The 19,755-nt window shown below is 44.7% G+C and overlaps 1 protein-coding gene across 2 annotated transcripts in view; it reads right to left on the bottom strand.

The window, feature by feature from the left end:
* Nucleotides 1-2,667: 2,667 nt before the first annotated feature.
* Nucleotides 2,668-19,755, bottom strand: part of LOC112230114 (ubiquitin carboxyl-terminal hydrolase 43-like) — a 117,214-nt gene continuing 100,126 nt past the window's right edge. Inside the window, exons 10-16 of one of the 2 annotated variants that reach the window (XM_042310961.1) lie at nucleotides 12,390-12,467; nucleotides 12,114-12,243; nucleotides 11,397-11,516; nucleotides 10,982-11,240; nucleotides 10,561-10,719; nucleotides 9,999-10,160; nucleotides 2,668-5,064 (exon numbers count right to left, since the gene is read on the bottom strand). In XM_042310961.1, coding sequence (XP_042166895.1) covers nucleotides 3,824-5,064; nucleotides 9,999-10,160; nucleotides 10,561-10,719; nucleotides 10,982-11,240; nucleotides 11,397-11,516; nucleotides 12,114-12,243; nucleotides 12,390-12,467 — 2,149 coding nt within the window. In that variant the 3' untranslated portion in view covers nucleotides 2,668-3,823. Of the gene's footprint in view, nucleotides 5,065-9,953; nucleotides 10,161-10,560; nucleotides 10,720-10,981; nucleotides 11,241-11,396; nucleotides 11,517-12,113; nucleotides 12,244-12,389; nucleotides 12,468-19,755 lie in introns of both variants that reach the window. The other variant, XM_042310960.1, reaches the window with a different exon arrangement.

Consider the following 19,755-nt stretch of genomic DNA (forward strand, 5'->3'; position numbering starts at 1 on the left):
CAATAAACTGAGTAGTAGAAGCTATTTATTTCAAAAGTGTTTCCATTTCATATATTTTTTAAATCACCTCCTGAATTGAATGCCTTCAATTCGAATTGAACCCAGTGCTGAAGTGCAACAATGTGAACCTTTCAAAGAAATACTGGCATGGGTGGTGGGAGAGATGATGTTTATAGGTGTGCTTTATGTAGACACTTGAAGAGTATGAAGACAGCTCCAACAATGGAACCAGCACCATACTATACCCATGTATACGATACTATAGACTGAGTGTACAAAACATTAAGAACATTAAGTAATAAGGCCTGAGGGGTTGTTGTTTATGGCCATTATTGCCATTATAAACTGGTTGCCAACGTAATTAGACCAGTAAAAATGAATGTTTTGTCATACCCGTGGTATACGGTCTGATATACCACGGCTGTCAGCCAATCAACATTCGGGGCTCGAACCACTCCGTTTATAATATACAATACACATGCAGCCAAGTGAGTGAATACATAATAACTGCACACAAGCCCAATTGTGATAAACAATGTTGTTTTATTTGCAGTATAAAAAAAAATGTAATTGGATATCATTACAGAGACATATTAGGCAGATACAAACCCTTGTTGTAGTTTTACAGTAATAGTTTTACAGTAATAGCATATACCTTGTCGTACTCTTGTGCATAGAAGAACAGTACACACCACAGTTGTAGCCTATACTTGTGCATCAGCCTTAACCTCATAGTCCCGCGATTTATACAAGGCTATGCTACATCATGTCTCCCTTTACATACATTATATAGAGCAATGTGTATTCATTCATTTACAAAACCTTTATAAAATGTAGAAAAGTTGCATATAAAACATCTTTATCCCACATTTCACAAAAGAATTGGAAAAAAAAATCCTTCATTTATAGTCTTCATTTTAAATACAAGTGCTCGTTTTGGTGACATAGAGTATAACTACAATGGCTAATATGGCACTATTTCGACATATTTTAATGAGACCTTGTTGTCTATAGATAAGACATGCTATCTATCACCAAGCATAGCTCTGTCACAGAAAAGACGTACGGGCAACAGTGACATTTTCAGACGGTTGACTGGGAAGTACTGTAGCAACTCAAACTCAACACCCCTCTGTCCCCCAGGAATTCAAGCTGCAAAGACAAATAACAAACGTCACAATTCAGGATTGTAATAGTATCATTTATTTGTGAACTAATTATTTAACATAAATCTGATGTGATCCTCCATCTTCCCAACAGAGTCAATAGTGACTGGTGAGTTTGATATTGTAAAAAATTGCTCCAGGATAATACCAATGCTTTGGCTTGGTCCACTAATTATTGTGAGTGAAAACTGGCTATACTAACAAAGGAAAAATGTGTTAAAGACATCAGCTGAAAACTGCCTATTAGGATTTGGTACCTTATTGTTATCCCTGCTTGGCGTACCAATGACAAGCTGTTGAATTGCTGCCTACAATGCTTCCTTCAACTTACATTTCAGCAGTATATTCTATGTGCAAAACATGGACACGACGTGACCAGACATTCATTCAATCTTTATTGCTTAGAACTGTGCCCGAGTGGCACAGACAGGCGCTAAGTGTGATGAGTTAATTAGTGTCATGGACTAACTGGTGTGGGGTGTTGAAGTGTCTTTCTCACCCCTACGATAAAGTGTGGCACTGCTAGGTCCATTAAAAGTATCAACTGAAAGCTACATATACTGTAGCTGTACATATACTGTAGCTGTACATATACTGTAGCTGTACATATACTGTAGCTGTACATATACTGCAGCTGTACATATACTGCAGCTGTACATATACTGTAGCTGTACATATACTGCAGCTGTACATATACTGCAGCTGTACATATACTGTAGCTGTACATATACTGTAGCTGTACATATACTGCAGCTGTACATATACTGTAGCTGTACATATACTGTAGCTGTACATATACTGTAGCTTTCAGGAAGGAAAATGGATGACTAACAGCTTAAAAATGAAAAAGCTTCTCAGAGACTCAGACATTACGTGACTCTGCCAGTATCTACAGCCTCTTCCCACGGGGTACCTTAACGACTCTTAAGAAGGGAAATTGTACCGTAGAGACTCGACCCAATTATACCGTTAATTTTAACCCACAGTGGGAGAGCGAGGGGTGTTTCAATCAAACGCCTACGCCGTCGTTAACGCCAGGCGAGAGCTCTGCAGATTGGAGCAGAGGTGACCTTTAGTCAGTGGCCAAAGAGACTTGATGAGAGACACGATGGATGACAGAGAATGAACAAAAAAAGAAGATAAGACGGATCGATGAGGAAGGAGTGAAGAGAGAGAGGATGAGAAGTAAGACTGGATAAGGGGGGGGCCAAAGAGCTCATCACAGTTGATAAATAACATGTATGTGACATTCAGGGGTGGTCGGACCAGTGCATCTACTGTCTACTGTAGTGGACAGTCTGATGATTCAAATAAATGACCTTACTGTTACAGTGACCTTACTGTTACAGTGCATAATCCTTCATTGAGAACTGCATAGTAATGCAATCAATCGACACCGCTTGCCTCTCTAATACAGTACCACATAGACCTACATACCAGACTGTCAATGTATCAGCATCAGTAAGTTCAATTACCTACCGGTAGCAAGAATAGATCAATCTGAGGTCATTTTTTTATTCATTTAAAACAATCATTTCATTAGAATCATAAAACCAGACTTTAGTACTAAAAATGTCAAATTTCCATAAAAAATGTACTTGAATTTATAATAATGGATCGTGTGGTCAAACTGCATATTTTCACGAGCTTAAGAATAAAGGGGGACGTGTTGCGTAAGTTATATTGTCGGGATCGAATCTTTCTTACTGCATGAAAGGGAGAGTTCGGTACCATTGGCATTGTAGAAAGTGCAATATCATAACCTTCATTTGCAATGTGCGAATCTATATAGCAGCCAGTTTGCAGTGCAAGCAGCACGTACAACCAGTTAAATCATTCATAGTTCAATCTAGGAGGAAATCACCTATTAAAGCTCTGATGTAGACTTCCAATGAATCAATGTTTTGGTCCAAATCATCTAGAGCGTACAGACATAACAACAAAACGTATTGTCATGACACTGTCATAACGTTCCTTTAGGTGCCACTATTGGACAAACCGTCTGAGGAAGATAAAGTGATGAATGCCATTCATTTACTATGATTTTAAGACACGAGTGTAGATAATGTGTGCGTGTGCATGCCTGTGTGTGTGTGTGCGTGTGAGTGTGAATACAACATGTGCTTCCGGTGATGACCAGGTGTCCACAAACACATTGGTTTAAATCTGCATATCAGTTACTGAGGCACTTGTTAAGTCACAATCATTTTTACAAATAAAAATAAATAAAAACAAAACTGGAATAAGAAAATATTCATTCTGATATGACATTTTGTTTATGTTAGCAGGCGTACTTCATGTGTCACCTTTCCTAAATGTTCTCCTTGGCCCTGTGACTGGCTCTTTCACTGATGCTATACCCCTCCACAACCCCGGAGGGAGCCACCTTGTGTTATATGCACATGCCTGTGCTTCTGTGTGTACCTACAGGTGTATCCTTCCAGCTGAGCTCCATTGCTTTGATCAGGGTCAGATCGATTAGTGCACAAAGTCACTGTAGCAAAATCTAGTAAACGTTTTACAATGGAAAACAAAAACAAACATTTCTTACTGGACAAATGAAGCTAATCCCTCCCTGTTTCAGTCCATTTTGTTCTGTTTGGTGCCTAGTGAAAATGACCCTGGTGTGTGTGTGTCAGGGGGTGTGTGCGTGTCAGCTAAAAGCTGGACTCGGGGACCGCCCTCTTGCGTCCCAGTGAGTTGGTACTATAGCGGGTCTTCTGCAGGGTACCGTAGGAGGGCTTCTCGGCTGAGAGGCTGCGAGGGGGCGGAGCCACGTCATGGGACAGCCCTTTACGGTGTAAAGAGGCGGTCCTTCGCATGCTAGACTCCTCCTTGCTGGGGATGTTGGATGAGCTCTGAGAGCGTTTGATATCGGCGGCAGCGGCGCGTCTGGCTTTACCGTTGGGCAGCTCGTCTCCGAGACGATTGGCACCCCCGTTGCGGGGGGCTCCATTGGATTTCCCCTCCCCCATCTTCGTGGCCCCTCCTGGGGCTCCACTGGACAGGGATAGCCGAGAGGTGCTGGACCCGCCGACGTCGCCAACTTTTCCAGAGTCGGACTTGCGAGAAGATGACGACTCCTTGTCCTTCTTCTTGAAGTTGCTCTTGAAGAAAGACAGCAGCCCCTCGTGGCTCTTGGAGTCCTCCTCTACCTTCTCACCTTTCCTGGTCTTTTCTCCCTCGGGTGGTACCAGATGGTCCCGTGGTGGTGGGCCCTGGAGGCCCTTGGCCCCTCTCCTCAGGGTGCCTTCCCAGTCTCTGTCCTTGAGGCTGTGGGTGCTGGAGCTGGACTGGACGCCTGCACTAGACCCCCTCCTAGACCGGGCCTCTTGGGGCTTTCCCTGGTCCTTCTCCTTACTCTTCTTGGTATTCCTCCTGGTCAGAGTGTTAGTACTACTACTACTGCCCATCCTACCCTCGTCCCTCTGGTCTCTCTGGTCCCCCTGGTCTCTCTGGTCCCCCTGGTCTCTCTGCTGCTGATGGGACCCTTTGCTACTTCGTCTCAGACTCCCTGTCTTGTCTGTGACTGGTCTTCTCTGGCCCTCTGGCATCTGTGGAGACTCTGATTGTCCCATGCAGTTCAGGCTGCTTCCCACACTGGGGGAGCTGATGGCAGGACCCTTCCGGCTCTCAGAGCCCGTCATTAAATTGACTATAGACTCCTTGGTGCAGCGAGGTCTTCTTCCAGACTCTAGGTACTCCACCAGTTCCACAGGGGCAGGGGTGGGGATGGGAGCAGGGGCGGCCTCGGCTGCAGTTTTTCGGCGGTCCTTGGAGCCGAACGACCAGCGTAGGGGGAGGACCTTGTTCAGTGTCTCTTTGTTCTTAGTGGGGGTCCTCATGCTGACGCTACGACCCTGGATTCCCCGTACAAACGGCCTGGTCTCAAAACCACCTAGGGGTGAAAGAGAGAGAGAGAGAAAAGAACACTTTACCATAGTGTCTCTGACATTTAAAGCTAGACCAACTTTCATTTTCAAACCCCTTTTATTAAATTGCAAATAACAAGCACAGTGATGAATATGAGCTTTTCTCCCGGAAACATTATACAGTTGAAGTCGGAAGTTTACAGTGAGAGAAAAAAGTATTGATCCCCTGCTGATTTTGTACGTTTGCCCACTGACAACGAGAAATGATCAGTCTATAATTTTGATGTTAGGTGTATTTGAACAGTGAGAGACAGAATAACAACAAAAAAATCCAGAAAAACGCATGTCAAAAATGTTATAAATTGATTTGCATTTTAATGAGGGAAATAAGTATTTGACCCCATCTCAATCAAAAAGATTTCTGGCTCCCAGGTGTCTTTTATACAGGTAACGAGCTGAGAATAGGAGCCCACTCTTAAAGAGAGTGCTCCTAATCTCAGTTTGTTGCCTGTATAAAATATACATATCCACAGAAGCAATCAATCAATCAGATTCCAAACTCTCCACCATGGCCAAGACCAAAGAGCTCTCCAAGGATGTCAGGGACAAGATTGTAGACCTACACAAGGCTGTAAAGGGCTACAAGACCATCGCCAAGCAGCTTGGTGAGAAGGTGACAACAGTTGGTGCGATTATTTGCAAATGGAAGAAACACAAAAGAACTGTCAATCTGCCTCGGCGTGGGGCTCCATGCAAGATCTCACCTCGTGGAGTTGCAATGATCCTTAGAACGGTGAGGAATCAGCCCAGAACAACAGGGAGGATCTTGTCAATGATCTCAAGGCAGCTGGGACCATAGTCACCAAGAAAACAATTGGTAACACACAACGCCATGAAGGACTGAAATCCTGCAGCGCCCGCAAGGTCCCCCTGCTCAAGAAAGCACATATACATGCCCGTCTGAAATTTGCCAATGAACATCTGAATGATTCAGAGGACAACTGGGTGAAAGTGTTGTTGTCAGATGAGACAAAAATGGAACTCTTTGGCATCAACTCAACCCGCCATGTTTGGGGGAGGAGGAATGCTGCCTATGACCCCAAGAACACCATCCCCACTCTCAAACGTGGAGGTGGAAACATGATGCTTTGGGGGTGTTTTTCTGCTAAGGGGACAGGACAACTTCACCGTATCAAAGGGACGATGGACGGGGTCATGTACCGTCAAATCTTGGGTGAGAACCTCCTTCCCTCAGCCAGGGCATTGAAAATGGGCCATGGATGAGTATTCCAGCATGACAATGACCCAAAATACACAGCCAAGGCAACAAAGGAGTGGCTCAAGAAGAAGCACATTAAGGTCCTGGAGTGGTCTAGCCAATCTCCAGACCTTAAGAGGAGCGGGACAAAATACCTCCTGAGACGGTCTACGGTCCGGAACCTCCTGAGACGGTCTGCGGTCCAAAACCTCCTGAGATGGTCTGCGGTCCGGAACCTCCTTAGACGGTCTGCGGTCCGGAACCTCCTGAGACGGTATGCGGTCCGGAGCCTCCAGCAACGGTCTGCGATCCGGAGCCTCTAGCGAGGGTCTGCGGTCCGGAGCCTCCAGCGACGGTCCATAGCCTCCAGCGACGGTCAAGAGCCTCCAGTGACAGTCGGCAATCCAGAACCTCCAGCGACGGTCGGTATTCCAGAGCCTTCAGCAGGGGTTCTCAGTCCAGAGCCTCCTGCGATGATCCACGGTCCGGTTCCTCCAGCGACGATCCACGGTCCGGTTCCTCCAGCGACGATCCACGGTCCGGAGCCTCCGGCAACGGTCCACAGTCCGGTGCCTCCAGCGACGACCCACGGTCCAGAGCTTCCAGTGACGATCCCCGCACCAGAGTCGCCATGGAGGATGACGTATCTGCGAGCGGGGTGGGTACTTCGCCCCGCACCGGAGCCGCCCCGACGCCCTGTGTCATCCTCCCCTATTGAGTCAGGTTTTGCGGTTGGAGTCCGCGCCTTTGTGGGGGGTGGGGTACTGTCACGCCCTGACCATAGAGAGCTGTTTATTCTCTATGTTGGTTGGGGCGTGATAGTGACTAGGGTGGGCCATCTAGGTGATTAATGATTTATGTTGGCCTGGTATGGTTCCCAATCAGAGACAGCTGTTTATTAGTTGTCTCTGATCGGGGATCATATTTAGGAAGCCATTTCCTCATTGTGCTTTGTGGGATCTTGACTATGTATAGTTGCCTAGTAGCACTGTTAGCTTCATGTTTCGTTTGTGCTTTCTTGTTTTGTTTGGTGAGTTTCGATTTATTAAAATATGTGGAACTCTACGCACGCTGCGCCTTGGTCCAATCATTATAATGATCGTGACATTAAGAATGTGAAATGTCAGAATAATAGCAGAGAATTATTTATTTCAGGTTTTATTTCTTTCATCACATTCCCAGTGGATGAGAAGTTTACATACACTCAATTAGTATTTGGTAGCATTGCCTTTAAATTTTTTTACCTGGGTCAAACGTTTCGAGTAGCCTTCCACAAGCTTCCCACAATAAGTTGGGTGCATTTTGCCCCATTTCGCCTGACAGAGCTGGTGTAACTGAGGCAGGTTTGTAGGCCTCCTTGCTCACACATGCCTTTTCTGTTCTGCCCACAAATGTTCTATAGGTTTGAGGTCAGGGCTTTGTGATGGCCACTCTAATACCCTGACTTTGTTGTCCTTAAGCCATTTTGCCACAACTTTGGAAGTATGCTTGGGGTTAAAGTATGCTTGACCTCAATCATTGTCCATTTGGAAGACCCATTTGCGACCAAGCTTTAACTTCCTGACTGATGTCTTGAGATGTTGCTTTAATATATCCACAATATTTTCCCTCTTCATGATGCCATCTATTTTGTGAAGGGCACCAGTCTCTCCTGCAGCAAAGCACCCCCACAAACATGATGCTGCCACCCCTGTGCTTCACGGTTGGGATGGTGTTCTTCGGCTTGCAAGCCTCTCCCTTTTTCCTCCAAACATAACAATGGCCATTATGGCCAAACAGTTCTATTTTTGTTTCTTCAGACCAGAGGACATTTCGCCAAAAAGTACAATCTTTGTCCCCATGTGCAGTTGCAAACCGTATTCTGGCTTTTCTATGGCGGTTTTGGAGCAGTGGCTTCTTCCTTGCTGAGCAGCCTTTCAGGTTATGTTGATATAGTTTGTTTTACTGTGGATATAGATACTTTTGTACCTGTTTCCTCCAGCATCTTCACAAGGTCCTTTGCTGTTGTTCGGGATTGATTCTCACTTTTCGCACCAAAGTACATTGATCTCTAGGAGACAGAACGCGTCTCCTTCCTGAGCGGTATGACGGCTGCGTGGTCCCGTGGTGTTTATACTTGAGCACGATTGTTTGTACAGATGAACGTGGTACCTTCAGGCTTATGGAAATTGCTCCCAAGGATGAACCAGACTTGTGGAGGTCTACAATTGTTTTTCTGAGGTCTTGGCTGATTTCTTTTGATTTTCCCATGATGTCAAGCAAAGAGGCACTGAGTTTGAAGGTAGGCCTTGAAATACATCCACATGTACACCTCCAATTGACTCAAATGATGTCAATTAGCCTATCAGAAGCTTCTAAAGCCATGACATAATTTTCTGGAATTTCACAAGCTGTTTAAAGGCACAGTCAACTTAGTGAATGTAAACTTCTGACCCACTGGAATTGTGATACAGTGAATTATAAGTGAAATAATCTGCCTGTAAACAATTGTTGGAAAAATTACGTGTCATGCACAAAGTCGATGTCCTAACCGACTTGCCAAAACTATAGTTTGTTAACAAGAAATTTGTAGAGTGGTTGAAAAACGAGTTTTAATGACTCCAACCTAAGCATATAAACGTCCGACTTCAACTGTATTTAGGCATGGACTGTGCATGTATAGGAAAAGATTACGTAAATGCACATCCACAGTTAGAGTAGAATGTGTTCAGCTAAACATTAAAGAGGTGATGCACTCATATGCTCACGTGTGGCGTATTTTCAGCAACATGGAATGATAATAACCATTGATTAGATGTAGCAATTTCCAGATGCTCAACGTGATTTAAATAGGGGACAGTGGGGTAAGTTGAGCCAAAGGGGTAAGTTGAGCCACCCTTGTTTCTAGGAAACCATACACAATAATCATTTGACCAAATATTTAGGAAAAGGTCATCCTTTCTGGAGTCTGTGAATGAAGAAACCACATGGAAAAAGTGGAAAGCAAGTTAGGTCCAAAAAAAATGGATTTTCACAAAGTCAAATTAATGTATTGGGTATTTTTATGATGCTTGTGTCTAAACCAAAGTAGATCATATTAAGATTGTTCTATACATCAGTTTGGGTCTCTATAAGCTTCAACATGAGGTCCTAAACCTAGCAGGAAAGTGCATCCTTGTAGCTGTGTGGGCTAATATAGTGGAAATGTTTGCCTTGGGGTAAGTTGAGCAAATGTATGTGTTTTCTTCCCAGGTGTAATGAAAGGCATTATCGCTGGGATATGAGGTAACAACAGGGCCTCAACAGTTTCCTGTGTGTGTCAAGAATGGTCCACCACCCAAAGTGCATCCAGCCAACTTGACGTAACTGTGGGAAGCATTGGAGTCAACATGGGCCAGTGTTCCTGTGGAACGCTTTCGACACCTTGTAGAGTCCATGCCCCGACGAATTGAGGCTGTTCTGATGGCAAAAGGGGGGAACTCAAGATTAGGAAGCTGTTCCTAATGTTTAGTATACTCAGTGTATGTAAATATCTTTGTTAGAAAGAATACTATATTTCCCTTGACGGAGTCACATTACCCCACTCTCCCCTACTGTAGTAACGGGAAAACTCACCACCACCACCCATCACCCTTCCACCACCAATGGAATGAAGACCTATGTTGTTGTTTTTTTTACCTTTCTTTGGTTTACCATGCATCTCATGTTTCCCAGGCCCCTCACCTTCCTCCTCTCTGGGCGGGTCATCAAGGAAGACGGGGGACTCTGGGGAGTCGGGGACAGAGGAGGGGCAGGTGGTAGAGGAGCGGGACACCAGACTACCCCTCTTACTGTCCCCATTCAGACGGACCAGCCAGTGGTCCGACATGGAGGAACTGGTGGAGCCTACAGAGGGGAGAGAGACGTTTCTGTGACTATGGGCACTGGACCAGAAAGACACATGTCAGTTCCATTCCAGTCAATACAGAAAACACAGAAAAACTACACAGATAATTCCTATATACTTTAATATAGCATTCAGCAATAGAAATATAACATTGTGGTTTTGCTGGTTCAGGTAGTTGAGCATGGTGCTTGGAACACCATACATTGCAGACATGAGTGAACCCTGTAGTTATGAGTTAACCTTTAGAGGATAAAGGCTGAATGGTCTTGTTGTATCTAAGACTATCTCTGTACGGAGTACAGCTGTAATGGAATGGAACCCTGAGTGAACTCTCTCCTGTGATGTGTGTGTGTGTGTGTGTCCATGCCTGTGTGTGTGTGTGTGTGGTACACTACCCACCTCTGATTGAGCTGCTGGCGGACCAGGGGGGGATGACGTTACGCCTCTGGTAGAACAGTATGTAGGCCCCCCTGGTACACACCTCCTCCTCAGGCACCAGGTCCACACTGCTGTCGTCATAGCTGTACCACTGGCCGTCCACTGAGTTCCTGCAGTACGCTGCAAAACGCACACAGGACTGTAGAGACATGCTGCACCACAATCCTTATGTCCTGGGTATAGTAATGTAAGTTGATGTGACCACTATAGAGGAGGGCACTGTATTGTTATACATGTTCTATGAATCATCGTTATTTGGCAGTAGGCATCTCTCTCACTAACAATATTCTCTCCTCACTTCTCGATCAACAGCCAGTCAGTATACCTCTCTCATCAACATCACGTCTCCTATACCAATGGTATATCAATGTCCAACCAGTACCTGTGTAATGTCCGCCGTGCATCCCACCATGGTGGTTACACACTGCATAGAGATCATAGAGGAAGTCAGGAGGCAGGGCCATGTCTGGGTGACTAATATGATGACTGCTGCCTTCAGGCTGTTTCCATGTGGGGGGCCAGGGTCCCAGGTCCCCCAGGTTCCTCATGCTCTGGGACCTCTTCACCACGTGGGGGGCCATGTCCAACCCGGCCAGGGGGAAGCGCACCTGGGTGGACAGCTTGTTGCGCCGCTCGCCCACCTGATTCATTGAATTTTTCAAAAGACCAGTACTGCCGTTTAATCAACTATCAAAGGTTAACACAATAAATGGCTTATTTCCATTGTGGTCCTTTAAGGAAGAACAGACAGGCAAGGGAAGAATGGCAATCCGCTACATGTGATCGGATCCAGTTACCTGTCGGAAGCGTTTGAGGTGGAGGATGAGGATGTCGGGGAGGGTCCACAGGGACATCTTCACCATGCCCTGTTGGAGCTGCTTACAGTGGGGACACTTCCATGCGTCGTCTGGGGCCAGCTGGAGAGATAAAATGCACGGTCAGTTGGGAAGTCTCAGGTAAAGTTATATTCTCCATACATTCCGTTTGTTCAAAGCCATATAAAAATACACAGGGAGTGGAACTATGAGAGAGAGAGAGAGAGAGAGAGAGAGAGAGAGAGAGAAAAAAAGGAGAGAGAGAGAGAGAGAGAAAAAGAAAGAAAGAAAAAGGAGAGAGAGAAAGGAGAGAAAAAGAAAGAAAGAAAAAGGAGAGAGAGAGAGAGAAAAAAAGGAGAGAGAGAGAGAGAGAGAGAAAAAAAAGAGAGAGAGAGAGAGAGAGAAAAAGAAAGAAAGAAAAAGGAGAGAGAGAGAGAGAGAGAGAGAGAGAGAGAGAGAAAGGAGAGAGAGAGAGGGAGAGATAAATCAACATATGAATCAACTAATGCAATATCAAAGCTGCAATATGTACTGTAACGTTTTGGTCGACTCGACCCAATTCACATAGAAATGTGTGTTATAGCGCTGTCATTCTCATTGAAAGGAGGTACAATTCTGCATAGTGCATCTTTAATGTTCAGTACCCCAGGGACAGGTTAAGACCAGTTGCATTGGACAGTATTGTGTATTCCATGTTACCTGTTCCTCTTTGGTGTAGAGCTGAAAGCACTCGTCCAGGGTACAGCTGTGCTGCTGCAGGTGCTGCTGCTGCTGGACTCTCACACTCTCTGAGTCCTTCACCACCTCCTCCTGGATGTTACCAAAAAGACTGACACACACATACACACACGTACAGACAAAGAAAGTTGGGGGTATATGAGTGTGTGTGTTTGTGAGAGGGGTAAAGATAAAGACATCGTGAATCCTTCTATACAATAAATAATGAATGTGTGTGTGTGTGTGTCCAGTGCTCACCATTCTTTGATCTTGTGTTCCCACTCAATCACCAGCTTCACGTGGGGAGGTCCTCCCGGGCCACATAACTTCAGCGCTCTGGAAAAAATGATACATAATGAATACACACTATCTTCTGGGTACAATGTCTACCTGAATACCACTGGATACAATGTTTACCAGACTACCACTGGGTACAATGTTTACCTGACTACCACTGGGCACAGTGTCTACCTGACTACCACTGGATACAATATCTACCAGACTACCACTGGTTACAATGTCTCCCAGACTACCACTGGAAACAATGTCTACCAGACTACGACTGGATACAATGTCTACCAGACTACCACTGGATACAATGTCTACCAGACTACCACTGGGTACAGTGTCTACTAGACTACCACTGGATACAATGTCTACCTGACTACCACTGGATACAATTTCTACCTGACTACCACTGGATACAATGTCTACCAGACTACCACTGGGTACAATGTTTACCTGACTACCACTGGATACAGTGTCTACCTGACTACCACTGGATACAATGTCTACCTGACTACCACTGGATACAATGTCTACCAGACTACCACTGGATACAATATCTACCAGACTACCACTGGTTACAATGTCTCCCAGACTACCACTGGAAACAATGTCTACCAGACTACGACTGGATACAATGTCTACCAGACTACCACTGGATACAATGTCTACCAGACTACCACTGGGTACAGTGTCTACTAGACTACCACTGGATACAATGTCTACCTGACTACCACTGGATACAATTTCTACCTGACTACCACTGGATACAATGTCTACCAGACTACCACTGGGTACAATGTTTACCTGACTACCACTGGATACAGTGTCTACCTGACTACCACTGGATACAATGTCTACCTGACTACCACTGGATACAATGTCTACCAGACTACCACTGGATACAATGTCTACCAGACTACCACTGGGTACAGTGTCTACTAGACTACCACTGGATACAATTTCTACCTGACTACCACTGGATACAATTTCTACCTGACTACCACTGGATACAATGTCTACCAGACTACCACTGGGTACAATGTTTACCTGACTACCACTGGATACAGTGTCTACCTGACTACCACTGGATACAATGTCTACCTGACTACCACTGGATACAATGTCTACCAGACTACCACTGGATACAATGTCTCCCAGACTACCACTGGTTACAATGTCTACCTGACTACCACTGGATACATTATTTACCAGACTACCACTGGATACAATGTCTACCTGACTACCACTGGGTACAATGTCTACCAGACTACCACTGGATACAATGTCTCAAAGACTACCACTGGATACAATGTCTACCTGACTACCACTGGATACAATGTCTACCAGACTACCACTGGATACAATGTTTACCTGACTACCACTGGATACAGTGTCTACCTGACTACCACTGGATACATTATTTACCAGACTACCACTGGATACAATGTCTACCTGACTACCACTGGATACAATGTCTACCGGACTACCACTGGATACAATGTCTCCCAGACTACCACTGGTTACAATGTCTACCTGACTACCACTGGATTCATTATTTACCAGACTACCACTGGATACAGGGTCTACCTGACTACCACCGGATACAATGTTTACCAGACTACCACTGGGTACAATGTCTACCAGACTACCACTGGGTACAATGTCTACCTTACTACCACTGGATACAATATCTACCAGACTACCACTGGGTACAATGTTTACCTGACTACCACTGGATACAGTGTCTACCTGACTACCACTGGATACAATGTCTACCTGACTACCACTGGATACAATGTCTACCTGACTACCACTGGATAAAATGTCTACCTGACAACCACTGGATACATTATTTACCAGACTACCACTGGATACAATGTCTACCTGACTACCACTGGGTACAATGTCTACCAGACTACCACTGGATACAATGTCTCAAAGACTACCACTGGATACAATGTCTACCTGACTACCACTGGATACAATGTTTACCTGACTACCACTGGATACAGTGTCTACCTGACTACCACTGGATACAATGTCTACCTGACTACCACTGGATACAATGTCTACCAGACTACCACTGGATACAATGTTTACCTGACTACCACTGGATACAGTGTCTACCTGACTACCACTGTATACATTATTTACCAGACCACCACTGGATACAATGTTTACCAGACTACCACTGGATACAATGTCTACCTGACTACCACTGGATTCATTATTTACCAGACTACCACTAGATACAATGTCTACCAGACTACCACGGGATACAATGTCTACCTGACTACCACTGGATACAATTTCTACCTGACTACCACTGGATACAATGTCTACCAGACTACCACTGGGTACAATGTTTACCTGACTACCACTGGATACAGTGTCTACCTGACTACCACTGGATACAATGTCTACCTGACTACCACTGGATACAATGTCTACCAGACTACCACTGGATACAATGTCTACCAGACTACCACTGGGTACAGTGTCTACTAGACTACCACTGGATACAATTTCTACCTGACTACCACTGGATACAATTTCTACCTGACTACCACTGGATACAATGTCTACCAGACTACCACTGGGTACAATGTTTACCTGACTACCACTGGATACAGTGTCTACCTGACTACCACTGGATACAATGTCTACCTGACTACCACTGGATACAATGTCTCCTAGACTACCACTGGTTACAATGTCTACCTGACTACCACTGGATACATTATTTACCAGACTACCACTGGATACAATGTCTACCTGACTACCACTGGGTACAATGTCTACCAGACTACCACTGGATACAATGTCTCAAAGACTATCACTGGATACAATGTCTACCTGACTACCACTGGATACAATGTCTACCTGACTACCACTGGATACAATGTCTACCAGACTACCACTGGATACAATGTTTACCTGACTACCACTGGATACAATGTCTACCTGACTACCACTGGGTACAATGTCTACCAGACTACCACTGGATACAATGTCTCAAAGACTATCACTGGATACAATGTCTACCTGACTACCACTGGATACAATGTCTACCTGACTACCACTGGATACAATGTCTACCAGACTACCACTGGATACAATGTTTACCAGACTACCACTGGATACAATGTCTACCTGACTACCACTGGATACAATGTCTACCGGACTACCACTGGATACAATGTCTCCCAGACTACCACTGGTTACAATGTCTACCTGACTACCACTGGATTCATTATTTACCAGACTACCACTGGATACAGTGTCTACCAGACTACCGCTGGATACAATGTCTCAAAGACTACCATGGGATACAATGTCTACCTGACTACCACTGGATACAATGTTTACATGACTACCACTGGATACAGTGTCTACCTGACTACCACCGGATACAATGTTTACCAGACTACCACTGGGTACAATGTCTACCAGACTACCACTGGGTACAATGTCTACCTTACTACCACTGGATACAATATCTACCAGACTACCACTGGGTACAATGTTTACCTGACTACCACTGGATACAGTGTCTACCTGACTACCACTGGATACAATGTCTACCTGACTACCACTGGATACAATGTCTACCTGACTACCACTGGATAAAATGTCTACCTGACTACCACTGGATACATTATTTACCAGACTACCACTGGATACAATGTCTACCTGACTACCACTGGGTACAATGTCTACCTGACTACCACTGGATTCATTATTTACCAGACTACCACTAGATACAATGTCTACCAGACTACCACGGGATACAATGTCTACCTGACTACCACTGGGTACAATGTCTACCAGACTACCACTGGATACAATGTCTCAAAGACTACCACTGGATACAATGTCTACCTGACTACCACTGGATACAATGTCTACCTGACTACCACTGGATACAATGTCTACCAGACTACCACTGGATACAATGTTTACCTGACTACCACTGGATACAGTGTCTACCTGACTACCACTGGATACATTATTTACCAGACTACCACTGGATACAATGTCTACCTGACTACCACTGGATACAATGTCTACCGGACTACCACTGGATACAATGTCTCCCAGACTACCACTGGTTACAATGTCTCCCTGACTACCACTGGATTCATTATTTACCAGACTACCACTAGATACAATGTCTACCAGACTACCGCTGGATACAATGTCTCAAAGACTACCATGGGATACAATGTCTACCTGACTACCACTGGATACAATGTTTACATGACTACCACTGGATACAGTGTCTACCTGACTACCACCGGATACAATGTTTACCAGACTACCACTGGGTACAATGTCTACCAGACTACCACTGGGTACAATGTCTACCTTACTACCACTGGATACAATGTCTACCTTACTACCACTGGATACAATATCTACCAGACTACCACTGGGTACAATGTTTACCTGACTACCACTGGATACAGTGTCTACCTGACTACCACTGGATACAATGTCTACCTGACTACCACTGGATACAATGTCTACCAGACTACCACTGGATACAATGTTTACCTGACTAACACTGGATACAGTGTCTACCTGACTACCACTGGATACATTGTTTACCAGACTACCACTGGATACAATGTCTACCTGACTACCACTGGATAAAATGTCTACCTGACTACCACTGGATACAATGTCTACCAGACTACCACTGGATACAATGTCTCCCAGACTACCACTGGTTACAATGTCTACCTGACTACCACTGGATACATTATTTACCAGACTACCACTGGATACAATGTCTACCTGACTACCACTGGGTACAATGTCTACCAGACTACCACTGGATACAATGTCTCAAAGACTACCACTGGATACAATGTCTACCTGACTACCACTGGATACAATGTTTACCTGACTACCACTGGATACAGTGTCTACCTGACTACCACTGGATACAATGTCTACCTGACTACCACTGGATACAATGTCTACCAGACTACCACTGGATACAATGTTTACCTGACTACCACTGGATACAGTGTCTACCTGACTACCACTGTATACATTATTTACCAGACCACCACTGGATACAATGTTTACCAGACTACCACTGGATACAATGTCTCCCAGACTACCACTGGTTACAATGTCTACCTGACTACCACTGGATTCATTATTTACCAGACTACCACTGGATACAATTTCTACAAGACTACCGCTGGATATAATGTCTCAAAGACTACCACGGGATACAATGTCTACCTGACTACCACTGGATACAATGTTTACCTGACTACCACTGGATACAGTGTCTACCTGACTACCACCGGATACAATGTTTACCAGACTACCACTGGATACAATGTCTGCCTGACTACCACTGGATACAATGTCTACCTGACTACCACTGGATACAATGTCTCAAAGACTACCACTGGATACAATGTCTACCCGACTACCACTGGATACAATGTTTACCTGACTACAACTGGATACAGTGTCTACCTGACTCCCACTGGATACAATGTTTACCAGACTACCACTGGATACAATGTTTACCTGACTACCACTGGATACAGTGTCTACCTGACTACCACTGGATACAATGTCTCCCAGACTACCACTGGGTACAATGTCTACCAGACTACCACTGGGTACAATGTCTACCTTACTACCACTGGATACAATGTCTACCTTACTACCCCTGGATACAATATCTACCAGACTACCACTGGGTACAGTGTCTACCAGACTACCACTGGGATAGAGCGAGCCTTAGGTATCCCATACAGTCATTTTTTTCAATTAGACAAAGGTTTGAGTCTCACTAATGTTTTAAAATGCCATTATGATGGGAGTTGTATTATATGTGGTATTAAACTGCATTTATTGAAGTCCATCTGTAACTGACACTGTAATACACATCAGTATTCTGCAGCATGATACTTTTGTATCAGTTTGTAGGCACAGTCGTCAAGCCTTCAGAATCCAAAAGTGTCAGATATTGTTTTGGGATGCCATCACGTCCCTGCTAACCTTTCCCTGTTAGTTATGGTGTATGTGTGGTTGTGTGTTTGTGTGGATGCAAACAAACATCAGTATTCTGTATTCTAAGTCAAATCATTGTTTACCTGAGACTTCCATCATGGTAAAATGCTCCTGACTCAAACGTACAGGTAGTCTTTGTAAGTGAGTCTGATTGATGATAAGAAGTGCTGACACAGTGAAATACAATGGGCACCGGTTCATGGGCACAGTGGGAAGCTCTGAAATGCACCACTAGGTGTCAGGCTTCCATAAGGTATTGACGCCAAGAGCAAAATCAAACCACCTTGATCACAGTGTTGATTACTAAAACAGCACGAAATGAAAGTGACTGAAAATAAATAGATTTAATGAAAGAGACGGCTCTCTGTTGGAACTGTAAACGGAGTGATTTTTGACTTTTCTCTGTGGCTTTCAACTGCTGCCGAGCAGCTGCCACAATAGACACGATACTGTCGTGTGACAAGGATCATTCGTCTCCCTTTTGGTCTCACTGACACAAAGGGGTGCTATAGAAGGCAACCTTCAACGTCTCTCTCTTCAACAATCCCTCTCCAGGAAACAGGCAGTTCTGAGGTAGAAACACAGACAGAGAAATCCATCCGGGGAATCAACTTAGTGTCTGAAGCACTGCTGTCAGAAGAACAGTTGTGAGAGGATTCATTTGGTGTGTGAGCGTGTGTTTGTTTGTGTCCTTGAAAGTGTACGTTGTAAAGGTAAGTTAGTCCTCGGTTGTGTGACGGTGTGTGCTGCTGTCTGCCTTGGGCTCAACCGAAGGTCACAGTCCCAGACAGACAGACAGTGATGAGTGATGAATACACACTGAGATAGATCTAACACTTCCTCTACCAGCAGGACACTGGGACATAAAGGACACTGCTTCAATAGTGGATGTCGTCTGACTTCGCTCTCTCTCTCTCTCTGTGTGTGTGTGTGTTCATGGACCAGGGAGATCGCTTTAGTTTGAAGTCAAAGGAGAGACATCCATCCAGGTCCCAAGAACGTGAATAGAATTGCCTTCAAAAACCGGCCACTAGGGGGAACGGTGAGTGCTACTACTTTTAAGTAGGCTGTTGGCTTGCTATAGGGCATTGTGGACAGGGATGGTGGATGGGTGTAAAAGTTGAGCTCTGGCGCTGAGGGTTGCGTCTAAAAATAGCTTTTTAAGCCTTTCCTAAACTTGAACTCTTAACTTAAACCCCCAGCCCGACGCAAGTGCTTGTAATTTAATTTATGGGGAGTTAGGTAACAGTGTATCAACTTAAAACATCAAAAACCAACGTTTACCATGACT

Source organism: Oncorhynchus tshawytscha, linkage group LG32, assembly GCF_018296145.1.
Source record: "Oncorhynchus tshawytscha isolate Ot180627B linkage group LG32, Otsh_v2.0, whole genome shotgun sequence".
Taxonomy (NCBI): domain Eukaryota; kingdom Metazoa; phylum Chordata; class Actinopteri; order Salmoniformes; family Salmonidae; genus Oncorhynchus; species Oncorhynchus tshawytscha.